The sequence below is a fragment of the Synchiropus splendidus genome, chromosome 18 (genome assembly GCF_027744825.2).
Source record: "Synchiropus splendidus isolate RoL2022-P1 chromosome 18, RoL_Sspl_1.0, whole genome shotgun sequence".
NCBI classification, from domain to species: Eukaryota; Metazoa; Chordata; class Actinopteri; order Syngnathiformes; family Callionymidae; genus Synchiropus; species Synchiropus splendidus.
The window spans coordinates 14,686,970-14,704,685 of NC_071351.1; the positions used below are offsets into that span (position 1 = coordinate 14,686,970).

Genomic DNA, 17,716 nt, shown 5'->3' on the forward strand with positions numbered 1-17,716 from the left:
TTCCACACAGCTAAAAGCACCTTAGCTAACTGACTGACAGCTCTGTAACCTCTGACTCCTTCGGATTGGTCTGCCTGTCATGTCTTGTCGAACAACAATTTGAAATGCACCATAGAAGACACCCAATTGTGATGATAGATTTTTGGGGGTGGTTGCAAAGCAGCGTGACCACAGATGGCTGTTTGTATTTTCAAAGTCGATGGCTACAAAAGTCTTGTGCTGCTGCAGCAGAGAGAAAAGATGAACTGCTCTCTTCGCCAAAGGAATTAGATGCTTTTGTGACCGAGGCAGCACCACGTCCCACTGCCTCTATCCTTCATGATTCAAGGATAAAGACACAACATGTCTCAGTAGACTCAACAGAACCAGGTCAAAAGAGCGCAGGAGCTTGAGAGGAATCAAGGATTAAAACAACAAAAATCCAGTGAGACTGTCGAAGCTTTCATAATAATCTTTATGAGTAGCATTACCAGCTGTAGTTATGAAGGTTGTGAGTGCAGATTGCTAATGCCTAAAGGCTTCCGGCGGGTAGGTAATTTTGCCATCTGAATGATCATGATGCAGTATGGGTAAAAGCTGTTTGATAAAAGTAATGATTCCTCATCAGGAGTAACACTAATCACCGACTCTAAAAACAGCCAGCTTTTATCGGTCTGTCAGCCATATACCTCCAGGGTTTCTGATCAGATTTCAGTGAAAATTACAGGAGTTGTTTAGCTATTGAACAGATGGTTACATTTTGGCTGGGTTTCGGATCACTATGCACGATCAACTTTCTAGCACCGTTGCCTTTGGGTCATGGTTCCAGTTTTGCTTGTTTTACAGGCTAAAATGTCCATGTGCAGGAAGGTTTTAGATCTCTGTTGCTTTCCGGATAAAGGTTTTGGGATAGGTAACCAAGGGAGACAGAATCATTTAATGAGAATCAATTTAGGCAAGATCAACCACCCGCTTTCGACGCCTCCAAACTGTGACATTAATCTTCCTTAGATTCAGCTTTTTGGATCAAAGCAGGAAGTTCAGACCCATGCGAACGGTCGAACGTCACATTAAGAAATCCATTTAAACAGATTATACTCCTCAGCCATCATGCCTGTCATGGCGTGAGACTTTTCTAGATAGTGCCATGTGGCCTTCATAAATCTCCTTGAGAGTGCCTTGTGGGATCAATCGTGAGTGAGATGGAGATTGTCTTTTGAGTTTGTAAATCAACTACAGAAAGGATTTTGCCATTAATAGAGAAGTCCTGAGATGGAGGTGGAGAAGAGACATGTAAATAAGTCCGTAAATCAATCCTCGCAGGCAAAAGATGCAGGGAAACAAATGTTTCTTACTTTAAGAGCAGAATGCTTGACGGCATAGAGTGAAATCGGACAATTAATTTTCCGTAAAGCAATTTCTTTGCAGATGTTGAGCGACATATATTCTAATTGTGTAGCGCAGAACTATGGTGTCTCTTGAATAATCTGAAACGACTGGCTCGGCGTTTTTCCCATCAGTCATTTCGCAATATCACTTGAAAAGTCAAAGGTTTCTGAATAAGATCCGGGAAGATATACACCTTTTCTGTTTGTTATTTTTTCTGTGGCTGGTTTAGATCCACTAGATTCCACCACGGAAAGCAGTGTATTACACTTGCCAGGCGAGTAGAGGGTAGTGCTTTAGCAACAAGAAAAGAAGAGCTCTAATAATAATTATAAAAGTGGAATTTATTATTTTAAAATATGTCTTTTTGAATAAGATTCTGTTGCCTTCCTTAAACTGAGTTTGCAGAATAATTATCATGTTATATATTGTAGTTTGGACATTGTTATGCAGTCAGTTTTGGTGACGAAAGGTATAGAAGGAAAAGTGTTTTTTAGTGCTTTAGAACCTGCAAACTTGTGAGCGGAGAAACATAACTATCTGATCAGGAATCGGAAGACATTAAGATGGCTTTTTTGTTTTATATCTATCACTTCATATCGCTGCATTAAATGTTCGAGGAGAAGGAGAAGGAGAAGGAGAAGGAGAAGGAGAAGGAGAAGGAGAGAAGGCAATAGAGAGGATGCTAGTTCCAGAAGTTGAGAGTTTTTTCTTCCCACCTCAGCAGTAAAGTTCAAAGTGGTAAATTGGAGGGTGATCTGAACTGCAGTGAGTGCCAAAAGCAACAAAGTCCATATAACGCTGCAACTATTCCTGAGAGGATGATGTATTTTCTGGAGAAGGACATGTAGGGAGTAAAAGAGAAGAGCCATGGTGAGGTCAAACGCACATGCTGGTGATGCATAAGCATGTAATAAACCTAGCACGAGGGTCTCCGCCAGCAGATTAAGATTGGCAACGTAATTGCTTTCGCAGAGCTGGAGCATGACTCCTGCACTTGGAGCTCAGAGGTTCTCTGACTTGTTACCTGGAGCCAATAGCCATTTGGTTTGGTGGAATTTATAGGGGGAACAGGCCAAGCAATTAAGAGCGAAAACCTCCAAGCTGCCGCTCTCCCAAAAGGCAGTGCTTAATTAGGGTGTTTGTTTAGCTCTAATGGAGGGAACGCAGATGTTATAGGAGGTCATTGTTTGTCCTTGAAGCCTACAAAGACATTCCACCATGAAAGCGAGACGCTAATGTGGTAGGCAGTAATGAACAACACAAGTTTACACCTCCAATTCATTACAGGGAATCTATGATGGAGTTCTGTTGTGACGCCCTGACTGTCGACTACATTTCATGGACTTAAACTGAATGTAATCATGACTTATGACATGTAAAAAATCACACTTCTCATTCGCACTCCGTCACCGCCTCAGCCTAGTATTGAAGGCTAATTAAGGAAGAGAAATTGGATACGGGCCTATGCACACACTAAATGAGCAAAGAGGGAGGGTGAAAGATACGGAGGGGTGGAGGTCCGATTTAAGACAAGGGCACTGGATTAGAACAGCGAGGGCTTGTCACTTCTGGAAGGTTGGTGTGGGATGTTGAGTTGCGAAGAGATCTCAGCAGACTCCTGTTAATCCTCCTCCTTCATACAGTCAAGATCTTTATCCACTCTCTGCTCAACATCACGCCGGGTCAGGGAATGGCGGGGAAATTTCGATTGAATCGATAACCTCAGAGCAAATGTTTTGCATCTACTCCACGGTTGTCTGAGTCCAATTGATCTAAGTCTTTCAAAGCTTTTGAAGACTTCCAATGGTGGCTTTTATTGTGCTTTTTTTATATAACATTTTTAACACAATGCTTCTTCTCTTCCCTTCATGTTGTCCTTGATGATGCCCTTGAAACCAGGCTCAGGAATTGATTATTATGATCAGAGAACACTTTATTTTTCTGGGGAGTCTCAGGTGAGTGAGTAAGAGGAGGAGGGGGGTGATCACAGCCTGAGGGATGAGGACAATAGTCTGAACCAGCGAATAATAAAATTACATATTGCATTCCGACTTATGGTGTAATACTTCACAACAAAACCCTATTAGTATTACACACGGCCTCTAGCTGTGTGAAGGCCAAATGGATGTGGTCAGTGTGAAACCACAGGCTGCATTTCTCAGCATAACACCTTCATCAACCCACTGAGGTGTCGGCTCCTCCCACTCGGCTGCGTGATCGCAAACAAATGTTAGCAGAAACAGAACTAAATGCTCCCACTCTTTCTCTTCTGAGGAAACGGAAATTATGTCGTGCTTGAATGAGCACACGGCTGTGCGATGGGAAGGCTGGGCGATTGATATGCTGCGGGGGTCAACAACAGTCTGGACTCTTGACACAATTAAAAAGAATGATGAGCAACACACTGTTATTATAGCTTTGCGTTCAGTATGACCAATAAATGCGATGTGTTTATCCGGCTGCCAACTTATAGATTTACCTTTGCGCATCTGAGTGGTTTCTCTATTGTAGCTGGTGGAGAAGCCTGCATGTTAAGCTACTTGAAGCATTGAAATGGACACAGGACCATCCCCATTCCACAGTTTAAGAAACATTGCCCACAGAAAAGCATATGTTCCTAGTCAGTTCAGTCATTTAGTTATTGACTAGACATCTAAATCAGTCAAATGAAAGTAGACGTGGTGCAGGACGACTGTCAGAGTGGCACCAGTGCCCATGGCAGTGGCTAAATTAATGATGCTTAAGTAAACTATGGATTAATTATAGATAGCTCAATGTGTTGCTATGCATATAAGCATATCTGAAGGACTGTGATACCTTGAGCTTCTTAATGAAGAGTGAACCTGCAGGGAACAGGTGGCTGAGTGAGTAACCCACTTGGCACTTTACTGATGTACGCGCACATAACTGCCCTTGAGCGGGGAGAGGGTGCATTTAGGCTGCACTAGAGTTTGTATGCCTGAAGCAAACACCAGCCAGCCAAGCTGAAGGAAGAATCGGGGACAGGACAACAATAACAACGGCTCCACGAACGGGGCTGCACAATGCAAGTTTTGTTGTGACGCACTCATTTCAAGCTTGGATGTGCTCCTGTGGCACCGGTTTGTATTTGAAAATGTATTAGAATCTACTGACTGGTGTTTTACATGTGAAAATGATGTGCAAGTGAATGATGAATAAGGACATTATTAAATAAAATAGCATGTCAATTGGATTGTATTTAATCCCAACATGTATTTAATGCAACACACAAACCAACTCATTGACCATATTAGACTGTCTTTTTTTATTTTTAGACGTGATTTAATATGAATCAATTAAATAAAAAAAATATTGACTTAGTATTTAGAAATAGCCCCTAAAATGTCCCATCACTGTGAGAACACAAATATTGACCACATTTTTAGTTTTGACCACATGAGAAGCTCCTAAAAATAAAACTGCAATGTTTCAATCTAATCCTTTATTTCACTTCTTAAAATCCATTTGAAGGATGAACTGTTATTTTGTTATTATCAATTGTTTTTGTTCAAGCATAACGACAGTTAGCACAGTTGAATTAAACACATATAAAATAAATAAACAAATAACACGCAAAAGGGGGCGGAGGAGTTAAACCTTTCTTTTCTTTGTCGTGACAAAGGCACGTAGAAAGTAAATAAATAAAGAAAAGATAGTAATCATCAGTAAATGTAAAGATGGGTAGCGATTTGTTCAGAGTTAAGAAGAAGCTTAATCGTCCTGATGTGTGAAATGTTTAGTAGACAAGAGAGCACCGAACAAGGAACTGATTTACTGTTGTCTGCATCATTAAACAAACACTTCGCCTTCTATTTGTCGTTTGTGATGATATGAAAAGAAGCTTGACGCTACAAGGCGATGCATTGGTTACAATTAAAGTGTTGATATTATTAAAATAATAGCGGAATGACACTAAAAATAGATCAATAATGAGGCTGAAAAAGTGCTCCTACCGTCCACAGCCATGGTGGGTCTCAGCGTGAATCTCTCCGTGGTGTCAACGCGATTCTCCCATTCTTATACCAGACGGTCTCAAACTCGAACCCCTTCTACGTGAGCGCGGAGAGCATCCTCACTCTAGAGAGACCAAGACATCGCGCTCTTCCTCTCTCCTGGCCATTTGTCGTCCGGGACGCCGGGAACTGGCTGATATGAAGCGGACACCACTAAGCTCCTCCCCCCCCTCTCTCCGCACCTGACGCCCGTAGACAAAAGGTCATCACGTCCCGACACCATCTGTGACAGAGACAAGCGCGCACGCATGTTTTTATTACCCACCACTTAAACAATAGATAGCGACTGTTATTTCGATGGAACGAAACTGTGTTTCATCGACGCGTCTCATAAATGTAACATAAATACAGGCTGCCATTAAAATAAAGTTTAGTTGACTGTAAGCAATTGCCCTTTATTCATCTTTAAACCTTCAGCTTTTTAAAAAAGCACATTTATTTTTCTTTTTTTTTTTTTTAATAATTATTTTATTTATTTATTGCGATGTGATCAATAATATCCAAAAGGTGAGTTTGAAAGGTGAGACAGTCCCAGAAGAAATACAGTCAAATACAGCAGTTAAGATTATAAGTTCTTTACATTATTATTACATTTATCAATTGGTCAGTGCTTGGGCAGGACATGATTTGGACATTTAAAAATCCAAATTTCAGCTTGTTTTTCAAGTGAATTTTCAGATGCCCACCTCATTTCTGTGACGCACTTCTGCACCATTTGTGTTCAAATCTCGGTGATGGAATGTGTGTCATCATGTCAAATGCACTCGAGCATCTCAAGGAAGTGTCGGGGTAATTATTAATCATAACCTCAAATCATTCATCACTCTGCAATCTGACCTGAAATAACACAAGCATCTCGCGCCGGGACACTGCAGATATCTGCTTGGAAAATGCATAAATTATTGAACATCAGAGGACTCCTTTCAGGGTCTGAATTTTCATAGCTGACATCCAAAAGTACATTTGAGCTATAGCATCAAATGGTCTTTACAGAGAACCACGAGGGAGAGACTCTGCTTGCAGCGAAGAAACAGTAGTCCCCAGGTGGACACAGACGTTAGCTGCTATTTGGTATCAAACAGCCGAGCTCGACTTCAAAGGGAGAATTTGGGAGCAAGTTGTGAGCGTGTCTTCGTCAATGAAATCTTCCAACTTCCTGAGCTGATTCAGTCTGCAGGGGCTGAGATGCTCGCACAGTTTTTTTCTGTGACTGAAGAAAGTCTGGACAGTCAAACTATACAGCTTAATTATAAGAGAAGTTCCGCTGGAATAGTTGTGAACACTTTCCTGCAGCCAAATTTAGAAGTGTGCTTCACACTTCAGGGCTTGTAAGTACATTTTGTCCTGCAAGAAAGCGAGGAGTCAGAGCTTATATCTTTAATTCAGAGGCCGGTCACCACAGTGAATAATGTATGGCCTGGGAGCAGCAGACATCAAGCAGCGAGACCTGCTGCACATCCGTCCAGAGGGTGTCATGTGGGAGAGATACAGTGGCGAGAACACGAGGCAATCTTGTGCACAGATGTGTTTGTACAGTGTAGAGCTGGTGAGATAAACCTGAGAAATGGAAGCTCTGGGGAAGAGGAGATTTACTTTGGTGCTCCACTGTCCTTTTAAGCCTGCTTCCTTGGCTGATTCCAGGTAGCAACACCAGGTATAGGACCACAATAATGAGGCAACATGAATCTGTCATTTGCATTTCAGCAGCTGATGTGTTTGGGAGAATGGTTCCATTGATCTGGTTCAGAGAAAGAGAGAGAGGACGTTTCTCTGAGAGGCATAGAGAAGCTTTTGATGCCCCTTGAGTGCTGCAGCAGCTTTGCCAAAAACTGGTGTCATGGTGTCATGGGCTGGTGAACGGTCGGCCCCAAGTTGGCGCTCATCCTAGCCACACTTAAATAGGATGGGAAAAAAGTATAGGGATCGAGCAGATCAACCTATGTGGAAAGAGAAACGGCCATTGTTTTTCTTGAAGGAAAACAAGGATTCACCTCCCTCCTGTTCTTAATTCCATCTGAAAGACACAAGTGCTTGGAGTGGTCGTGAGGGAAGCTAATGAATTCCCAGAGGAAGCAAGCTGACACATGAGTGGATCACGGAACACCGCCAGCTATTCAGCTTGGGCTGTGGGATGGTTTAGCAAAAAAAAGACACGTCGTCCATACATCTATATTTTTATCAATTACTCGCCTTCTGGCTTGCTTGAAAAAGAGGAGTCTGCGTGGACTGAAATATGCCCAACACTAAGAATAACAGAGACATTGTGTCATTGTTTTATTTTGCTCTTTTTTTAAGCTTTCTCCGCAAAACATTTTCGGGATCATTCACTTACCAATCGATGATATAGTTGTATTTGCTATAATTATTATTATTAATTTTTATTTTTATTTTTTATTTTTTTAGGAAAAAGAAGTTTTTGTTCCGAAGTTAAATGTATATTATTTCATTCAGGCCTATTTAAATAAATGCTGAGGCTGCAAAAAAAGGCTCCTTTTATCATAAATAATTGATATAAACCTGCAAGGGAGTTAAATTTGGAATTGAATCAGCAGCAGCAGAATGGTTTCAGCTAAATTTGAAGTAGAGAAGGTCTCCTCTCCTCTCACTGTAAAGTGGGTTGCAACTGAATGTTTTTCATTTTCTGGAATAATCTTAAATAGGCTATCTGTTTTTGCTGACAGGCCGAAATAAAAACATGATCAGTGAAGAAGAGAAGTCAAAGCACTGTCTAAATCAGAGGTGGGCAAAGTGAGGTTTAGGGGCCTCACGTGGCCCTTATGTGACCTGTATCTGAGTGGCCCTTTGATGTTGATGATGTCATTCATTATTATGTTTTCTGAATTTTTATGTCTTTAATTTACTTATCTTTTGTGTCTGTTTTCCCTTTAATAGTTGAAAAAGTGAAATAAATACAATTAATACAGACTTTCATTGGTAATGCTCATTTAAATGTCCCTCACACTAAAAAGACTAACTAACTCTTCCAATATTTATGATTTATGATAAGACATATTGAACCAAATACTATATTTTAAGCATTTAATGTCATGAAATAATAACATCTCCTTGACTTTTAAGTTACATTTTAGACTCTTTTGGCTCTTCGCACCTCACAACAGTCCAAGTACATAATGTGGCCCCTTGGCAAATTTAATTGCCCGTCCCTGATCTTAATAATTAGTTTATCATGGAGGTAAAATGTTTTTTAAAAAATACATCATTGTGTTCTCTTTCAATATACAAGGAAAAAAAAGGTATGATAATAATAACTGAATCACTGTGATGACACTGCTTTTTTTAAAATTAAATAAACATATGAAATGTTATTAATTGTGTTCAATTAAAATATTTTGCAAAAAGCTTTTTAAAAAATAGTTGGTTGAATTATTATTTCACTTTATAAGCTGAGAAAGCAAATAAAGACTGAATGGACTGCATGTTCTTCTTTACAGCACATTACTTTATCCCTCTTGATACGACGGCCCTGTTCATAACCTCATTTATTTTTCCGGGCTTCTCACTCTGGTGTTATTGTCGGTTCATGTCAGGCAAGTGCGCTGTGTGAAACTCTGCTTTCAAAAAGCGGAGTTGATTTTCCATAACACTCAGTGAGTACAAGGAACAGTCAAATAAAAGAGCTAAGAGAGCTACGCCTGTCAATAATCTCATTTATCTGGGCTCCTGTTAGCCACTCCTGCAAGATTAAACTCTTAAATCTCAAGCTTAGTAAAGATGATTTTGCTTTCTGAGATCCAAGGTGACCTGAGTATGAAACTGACTTCCTCACTATCACTTTAATAAATTGCCTCCTATAGTAACGACCTTTGGTACATATTATTCAGCCTGGTGGAAATGTTTTTTATGAGTGAAATGTGACCTTAAAAAACTTTTTTTGCAGTTTGGGGGGTTTCTGCAGACCAATTACTTGACCGTCTTTATTCTAAATTTGTTGTCGCGCAGAGTTCAGCTGATCAATTAGTTCAATTTGCACAAAATAAAGGCACTTCAAGAAGCTATTTAGCCGTGACTCTTTCCAAAGGGCGACTTTCCACTACTTTTGAATCTTGGAAACTGGTGTAACAGAGCAAAATGGTCATTAAAAGTTTTGAGATATTTTTTCTTTCGCGCCATAAATCTAAAGCAAATTTCATACCTCAAATGAATATGCATTTTCATGTTCATTAAAAAGAAACAAGCAGATAATAAGACCAAGGACTCTTGACACCTGGTTTCATGCAGCTGTGTTTATGAAATAAAGCTGAAATATGCACTGCAGTTAAGCTCCTACCCTTCCCCCTCTTCGCATGCCATTTCATACGTCCTGGATAAACATGAATGGAGGCATGCATCCATGTATAATAGTGCTCATATAAATAGAAAAGTATTCTGAAAGAGGAACGTTATAGCAACCAGCGCATCCATTATTTGCTGTCATTGACTTGTTTCTGATACCAAGAGGTCATCAGCTGACCCAGAGAGGTCGAAGGATTCCTGCTCCCCTGACACAGATAGGAGATATTGGCCTGTGTAACAAAAATGCAAGAATTGTTTCATTCAACTTATGGGCCATTTATCTCAAAACAATTGGACACATTGTTTTATACAAAGCCGATACAGTCAATTGCAAGCGGCTCCTAAGGGCCAATTGATGAAATGAATTAGCAATAATTCAGTACCACTAGATTCATAACCACAGGATGAAACAAGCCCTGGTCGTCATCAGTGAAAACTATATGTTATCTTAACATGTTTAGCAGTCATGAAGGAGAGGATTAATGTCTGTCCTCGGGCTATGAAGATCAAGAAAGTCTCTGGCAGTCAGAGACGCGTGAAGCGGAGCATTATTCAGACTAATTGATAAATGGCCCCTTCAGAGATTCATCTTTGAAATGCTATGCTTTATTGCACATACAATGAAATGTAATTGGACCTCTTAAACACCAGTCATTGTCTAACATCCAGTCAAGTTATTCATAGACAGTTTCTGGACTAAACTCAGGAAATATGAACATTACTACTAAATATCAGCATTTTTATGAAGTGGTATTTTAGAAATGCATTTAAATGTCTGATATGCGATGAGATTTATTATGAGAGGGGTTTATTGTTCCTCACTTTATTGTTCTGGATGTCAAGAGCGACATCTTGCGCCCAATACTGACGTCACTCCAAAGACAGATCGAACCTCATATATAGTAAATAATTTATAAAACCGTACAAGACGTTTTTAGGAATACATTATATTGGAATTCATCTTTTATTCTTTTTATCACAAAGCATCGTGATGAGTCAAGTGATATCAAACTTACGTCCGATAGGGGCGCTATCGCCAAAAAAGACGGGCGTTTCTGTCTTTACCGGATGTGCTGTTGTTGTTCATCCGGTGTCGGAGGACCTCGTCGTTTGAGCAACGATGGCGAGTTCTGCGGCTAAACAAGCGCCTAAAGCGGCCCCCAAGGGGGCTGGGTCGGCTGGGGCGAGTGGTGGACCCCCGGTGATGCCCCTCGCCTCACCACTAATGGGGAAAAAGAAGAAGCCGTTCCTGGGGATGCCCGCTCCTCTGGGTTACGTCCCTGGTCTCGGTCGAGGGTGAGCTAACTCAATTAGCATGATGCTAATTGCATGGAAATAAGCTGCCACGAATGAAAAGTTGCTTGAATCTGAATAATTTTTACGGTTAATCCACATGTTCATTTCCCATTCTCATGAAACATTGACGCGTACTTCGTCTTTAGCTAACCTAAAAAGTAGGAGTCGAAATTCCTACTACAGTCTTCATAAAAATAGCGAGCGTTTCTTTTGCCTATTCAAATGGAAATAGTGTCATGAGCTGTCACATATCTTAAGTAGTCTACTTGTAATACATTTCAGTTGGACACAGGTATCAGGTAGTGTGTAAATTCTTTTGGAAGGTTGGTCTTTATTTCTCTAGTAGCTTTCTCTAGAGAGGTTGATTGCAAAAATCTGTTCTTGAGAACTGTGTGATAATGTATTACATTTGTTTAGTGCTACTGGTTTCACCACCCGTTCGGATATTGGTCCTGCTCGCGATGCCAATGACCCAGTCGACGATCGACATGCCCCACCAGGAAAAAGGACTGTTGGGGACCAAATGAAAAAGAGCCAGGATGATGATGATGAAGATCTCAACGACACCAACTATGATGAGGTGTGTGTCTGTCGTTTGCAAAAAACAAATCAGATTGATTTTTCTGAATAAATTATGCATGATCTTTCTGTAGTTCAATGGTTACGCTGGGAGCTTGTTTTCCAGTGGACCGTACGAGAAAGATGACGAGGAGGCAGATGCTATATATTGTGCCCTGGACAAGCGGATGGATGAACGCCGCAAAGAAAGACGGTATGGAGTTTCTGAATACCTCATTTCACTCCCAGTCACTTCAGTTATCTAACATGTAATTTTTTCATGTATTAGGGAGCTGAGAGAAAAGGAAGAAATTGAGAAGTATCGTATGGAGCGACCCAAGATCCAGCAGCAGTTCTCAGATCTGAAGGTAAAATGCTTCATCATCTCTAACTGAACTTGTAAATTCAAACGATTGGTATGGCTTTGTTATTTTAGGTTTCGTTATTTAGTTCCCATGTATTCCTTTCAAACATTGCTCAACTGTTGAACTGTCACTTTTTTCTTCAAACAGAGGAAGTTAGCTGAGGTGTCAGAGGAAGAGTGGCTAAGCATCCCAGAGGTTGGGGATGCCAGAAATAAACGACAGAGGAATCCACGCTATGAAAAACTCACCCCGGTCCCTGACAGCTTCTTCTCAAAACACCTCCAGACTGGAGAGAACCATGCATCAGTTGATCCACTGCAGGGGGTTTGTATACTCATTGTGAACGCATCCCTGTGAAAATCATGCTGTTTAAATTGCTGACCTATGAGCAATGAAACATTACTTTGAATTTTCCCTTTCATCTCCATTTTAAATGTATCTCTTTCTTGAATTGACAATTCACATTTGTAAAGACAAAGTGTGACATAAGTACAAAAGCACTTTTTACCCCTTAAATTTGATCTCCCTACTAAAACACTATTCTTCCTGGCAGCATTTCTAGTTACTGGGAACATTTCTGGAAACTTAAAATGTAATCTGATCTGCCTGCATGTGCCACGTTTTTTTCTTTGCTTCAAGACAGAAGCTAGGTGATAGATGGTTTTGATATCCTCTTTAAAGGAGTTTTCTTACTTTTTTCCCCTCCGCAGCTCGGTGGTTTGAACACACCTTACCCTGGAAACATGACCCCTGGATTGATGACACCTGGGTCAGGAGAGCTGGACATGAGAAAGATCGGCCAGGCCAGAAACACACTTATGGACATGAGGCTCAGTCAGGTAATACAAGTCTGTTTTTGATTTCTCAATGGTTTAAGTGCAACACCTGGAGCAGTGGCTTCAAGTAAGTCTGTTATTTTGTTACTTCTCTCAGGTGTCCGACTCAGTCAGTGGTCAAACTGTTGTGGACCCGAAAGGTTACTTAACAGACCTCAATTCTATGATCCCCACACATGGAGGAGATATTAGGTGACTATATACTTAATGTGATTTTTTTTCTTTATATCTTTATAATAATAACAATATTGTTGTCTGTTTTTCTACGATTTTATTATACAATGCTTCTCTTGTCAGTGACATTAAGAAAGCTCGCTTGTTGCTGAAGTCAGTGAGGGAGACAAATCCACACCACCCGCCTGCCTGGATCGCCTCTGCCAGGCTGGAAGAGGTCACTGGAAAACTTCAGGTGGCCCGGAATCTCATCATGAAAGGCACAGAAATGTGTCCAAAGGTAACCTGTGATGTTCAGGCAGTCAAACGGTCTATTCATTGGTGCGATATTTACAGTGATTTATTACATTTACTCATGTAGAATAATGTATTTGCACTGATTGTCCAAGGTATTTTATGTCTTTACGATAAGTGTTTCATTTTTTAATGTGCGCTTCAGAGTGAGGATGTCTGGTTGGAAGCAGCTAGGCTTCAGCCAGGAGACACGGCCAAAGCTGTGGTTGCCCAGGCCGTCCGGCACATGCCACAATCTGTACGGATCTACATCAGAGCGGCAGAGCTGGAGACGGATGTGCGGGCCAAGAAACAAGTCCTACGGAAGGGTGAGCGCCTTGCGATAATTCCCAGCGTTGTCTCAAATGTTCAACTATATTATAATGCACTTTTCAGCCCTGGAGAATGTGTCCAAATCAGTGCGTCTGTGGAAGGCGGCTGTAGAGCTGGAGGAGCCGGAGGATGCTAGAATCATGCTTAGCAGAGCTGTAGAATGTTGTCCCTCAAGTGTAGAGGTACTGATACCAATGTCAGACTGCACCATCACATAGTTCAAACTACAAACAGGTGTTGTATCTATTTTAGCTCTGGTTGGCGTTAGCCCGGTTGGAGACATACGAGAACGCCAGGCGCGTCCTCAACAAGGCTCGAGAAAACATCCCGACTGATCGCCACATCTGGATCACAGCTGCCAAGTTGGAGGAGGCCAATGGCAACACTCAGATGGTGGAAAAGATTATTGACAGAGCCATCTCATCCCTTCGTGCCAACGGCGTGGAAATCAACAGAGAACAGTGGATCACAGTGAGAACACTTTAATGTCAATACAGATTGAAAACAAGTGATGTCGTTTCTGTCTGGGATGTATTGAAAGTAACTGCAGTGCTGATATTATTTGAACATGGCTGCTGAATGACGGTGTAATGTTCTGTAGGATGCCGAAGAATGTGACAAAGCAGGCAGTGTGGCAACTTGTCAGGCCGTGATCAGAGCTGTCATCGGGATTGGCATTGACGAGGAAGATCGGAAGCACACCTGGATGGAAGACGCTGATAGTGTATGTGTGACTGAGACCCATATACGTGGCCCAGACCCATGACAGTGATTTTTACTCCTTTTGTGTTCCAGTGCGTTGCTCATGGAGCTTTGGAGTGTGCAAGGGCGATCTACGCACATGCTTTGCAGGTGTTCCCCAGTAAAAAGAGCGTCTGGCTCAGGGCTGCCTACTTCGAGAAAAATCACGGCACAAGGTGATCATAAAATACTCTCTTTATTCTTACTCCGCTTTTTTAAGGTCTGCTTTCTATCCTCTCACACGTGCTATTGATCATCCTTAGAGAGTCTCTGGAGGCCCTTCTTCAGAGGGCGGTGGCTCATTGTCCAAAGGCAGAAGTGCTTTGGCTCATGGGAGCGAAATCCAAGTGGCTGGCTGAAGACGTCCCTGCAGCCAGAAGCATCCTTGCGCTGGCCTTCCAGGTGAAGTCTTGATGTTTCTTTTTAAGATGGCATAAATGTCGTCCACATCACATGGTGAAATCATCTTTTAAGACTCCCCCCTGTGTCCCTGTTGTTTTAGGCTAACCCCAACAGTGAGGAGATTTGGTTGGCTGCTGTAAAGCTGGAGTCTGAGAACAACGAATACGAGAGAGCCCGCCGGCTGCTGGCCAAAGCCCGGAGCAGCGCCCCAACAGCAAGGGTGCGTTAGTAGGATCATATGGTTTTAAAAAGACACTTGGATGTTTCACTTTTTTCTTGAGCATGTGCTCTACTTTTTTGTCCTAATGTATAAAAGTACTCTTGTATTCCTCCACACACTTAAAGTGGACCCACAACTTTTTCGTTGTTTACAAATGCTATCTTGTCCAGACTTGTCTCTTAACAAAACCGCCTGTTTTTTTTACTGTTTTAATCTGGCATCCTGCGACTCTTCAGTTACAAGTGTTATATTTGTTTGTGTATCCAAGGCAGCAAGTATGAATTGACGCATGAGTATGATTGCCAGGAAGATCAACAGAGCTGCTCCAGAGAGGCAGTAAATCATTGTGGTTCTGCCCTATTAAAACGCTCTTGGTTGTTATTAGAAGCCTGTGAAATCTAATCGCTTTCCAACTCCAAAGTTTGTGGTTTGTGCGAATGCATATCTTCCGCCTGTAAAATATTTGTCTTCTGTACACCCTGCAGGTGTTTATGAAGTCAGTGAAACTGGAATGGGTGTTGGGCAACATCGAAGCAGCTCAGGATTTGTGCTCAGAGGCTTTGAAACATTATGAAGACTTTCCAAAGCTTTGGATGATGAGGGGCCAGATTGAGGAGCAGTGTGAGCATTTGGAAAAAGCAAGAGAAGCCTACAACCAAGGGGTAGGTGCAGTGTGGAACGTCAAGAGTGCAGATGTCAGTGGCTCTAAAAGCATCTTGTGTTGCAGTTGAAGAAGTGCCCTCAGTCCGTCTCCCTCTGGTTGCTTCTGTCACGTCTTGAAGAAGGCGTGGGTCAGCTGACGAGAGCCAGGTCCATCCTGGAGAAGGCTCGCCTCAAGAACCCCCAGTCCCCTGAGCTGTGGTGAGGAAATGCCCTTCAATCATTTCGATTGAGATAAGAGTGAGGAATAATGTATTCATCCATTAATCCCTCTGTTGGGTTTTCTTCACCGCCTCTTGGCGTCGCGAGAACGATCAAACATTTCTCTTCTGCCTATTCAGGTTGGAGTCAGTCAGATTGGAGTACCGGGCTGGGATGAAGAATATTTCCAACACACTCATGGCCAAAGCTCTGCAGGAATGTCCGAATTCAGGTGGGCAGTTGCTTTCTTGGAATCTGAAGATGCATTTGTTGGGAAAATCCGTATGTGCGACGTGTTCGCGAGGATGTTTTGTTGTTGTTTTTATGGGTGTATCTGTGTTAACATCTGTGTGTGTGATTGCTTCTCTTGCCAAGCACTTAACTGCAATTAGAGGGGAGTGATAACATGCGCCCTTTAGCTTGGTTTCGTAAAACTGCATTTAGCTTTGCATTGTATTAAAGCTTCAGAAACAATATGTCACGCTGTTTGTATTTAAATTTGTGTGGCTGGATTTGATTGTCCTTATTTAGTCTTGTTCTGCTCCCTTTACTCTGCAAGGCATCCTGTGGGCCGAGGCAGTGTTGTTAGAGGCCAGACCTCAGAGGAGGACCAAGAGCGTGGATGCGCTGAAGAAGTGTGAACACGACCCCCATGTCCTGCTTGCAGTTGCAAAGTATGATTCTGACGCTCGAATTCGGGGAAAGGTTTTCCTCTCTGGTCACGCTCACATTCCCGTCTTCCAGATTGTTTTGGAGCGAGCGCAAGATCACCAAAGCCAGGGAGTGGTTCCTCCGGACCGTGAAGATTGATCCGGACCTCGGAGACGCTTGGTGTCTCTTCTATAAGTTTGAGATGCAACACGGAAGCACAGTAAGATTGGAGATGATTCTCAGCTTAATTGTTCTTGACACCGTTTGTATGTGGTTGCTGCATGGAGGAGACAGGCAAGAAATAAATCTTCATGTTTAACGGACTTCATCTCTCTCCATCAGGAACAACAGGAAGAAGTACGGAAGCGCTGTGAGAATGCAGAACCCCGTCACGGTGAGCTGTGGTGCGCCGAGTCCAAACACGTCCTCAACTGGCAGAAGAAGACCGGGGAGATTCTCAAGCAGGTGGCCAGCAAGATCAAGAACACATTCTAACTCCAGGAGGATTCAAACCTGAAGTTTGTAGTTGGCCAGAACACAGAAACCAGTTTTTGTTGATGCTTTGTTCATTCTGTTATCTATGGTTGTGATCGAGTCCTGGATGATGTCAATCATGAAAATGAAATTCAATTCAAATGGATTGGGCTAGAAACCATCTGTAAACTGAGCAAGACATGTTTAGTTGTGTTTGAGTTCCACGTTTTTAATAAAAACAAATGCAGCACCACGCTTGATTCATTCGTACTTTTATTAAAAGCCTACCTGACAAAAGCTGTTAGACATGCGCTGGTGTGAAACACTATTCACTTCTGCAGATTTCTGATCCCTAAAGAGTTAAATAGTTGGATCACAGCATCCACTAAATGAACTCTGCTTCATCTGAGTTCACTCCGCTGAAACCGAAAGCGTTGTGATGATTGATTGCCTGGTCTGGATGCGACTGGATTTTGGTGAAATTCCACGCCAAGCTGCAGTCGACTGTGACGGGCACAGAACCTATCCTCCCTCACCGGGCGCCACACGAACACTGACCGGAGACCACTCGGAGGCGATGTGCGGCTGGTCCCGATCCGTCTGCTGGAGGAGATGAGCTCTCTCGTCAGAGGCTGTGATAAATGGTGAGCGTGGTCTTGGCGTTCGGTGGTTGCGCTTCACTTGCACGTGTGCTGATACAGCAAACAGTGACACGCTTGTTCTTCCCAGTGTCTGATCGGAGCTCTTCTTCGGAGGGTGCTGGTGGTTGTGATTTTGGCGAACTCCTCCTGCAAAATTAGATGCAACTACAAAGAGGTTTTGGACTCCTACCAAGCC

At 42.2% G+C, this 17,716-nt stretch overlaps 2 protein-coding genes across 3 annotated transcripts in view; one reads left to right on the forward strand and one right to left on the reverse strand.

The window, feature by feature from the left end:
• LOC128750004 (sterile alpha motif domain-containing protein 10-like) overlaps positions 1–5,513 on the reverse strand; it is a 32,194-nt gene extending 26,681 nt beyond the window's left edge. Inside the window, exon 1 of the mRNA XM_053850080.1 lies at positions 5,343–5,513. Coding sequence (XP_053706055.1) covers positions 5,343–5,355 — 13 coding nt within the window. The 5' untranslated portion in view covers positions 5,356–5,513. The remainder of the gene's footprint in view (positions 1–5,342) is intronic.
• A 5,275-nt stretch (positions 5,514–10,788) lies between these two features.
• On the forward strand, positions 10,789–17,137 carry prpf6 (PRP6 pre-mRNA processing factor 6 homolog (S. cerevisiae)). Of its 2 annotated transcripts, none has more exons than XM_053849171.1 (21): positions 10,789–10,991; positions 11,409–11,571; positions 11,645–11,763; positions 11,839–11,917; positions 12,062–12,238; positions 12,625–12,753; positions 12,848–12,942; positions 13,048–13,204; positions 13,364–13,526; positions 13,594–13,712; positions 13,783–14,001; positions 14,132–14,254; positions 14,326–14,447; positions 14,535–14,673; positions 14,774–14,893; positions 15,379–15,555; positions 15,621–15,754; positions 15,895–15,986; positions 16,314–16,428; positions 16,499–16,625; positions 16,748–17,137. In XM_053849171.1, exons 1-21 carry the CDS (start codon positions 10,816–10,818, stop codon positions 16,898–16,900), a joined length of 2,898 nt encoding a protein of 965 aa, XP_053705146.1. In that variant the 5' UTR covers positions 10,789–10,815; the 3' UTR covers positions 16,901–17,137. The 2 variants fall into 2 exon arrangements, with proteins under 2 accessions (XP_053705146.1, XP_053705147.1); XM_053849172.1 differs by having other exon boundaries at positions 10,843–10,991; positions 11,677–11,763.
• Positions 17,138–17,716: the final 579 nt, after the last annotated feature.

Coding starts and splice junctions, on each gene's coding strand:
- prpf6 (XM_053849171.1), top strand. CDS start 10,816: ATGGCGAGTTCTGCGGCTAAACAAGCGCCTAAAGCGGCCCCCAAGGGG. Junction 13,205..13,363: donor GCACAGAAATGTGTCCAAAG/GTAACCTGTGAT, acceptor TGTGCGCTTCAG/AGTGAGGATGTCTGGTTGGA. Junction 16,429..16,498: donor GTCCTGCTTGCAGTTGCAAA/GTATGATTCTGA, acceptor CCCGTCTTCCAG/ATTGTTTTGGAGCGAGCGCA.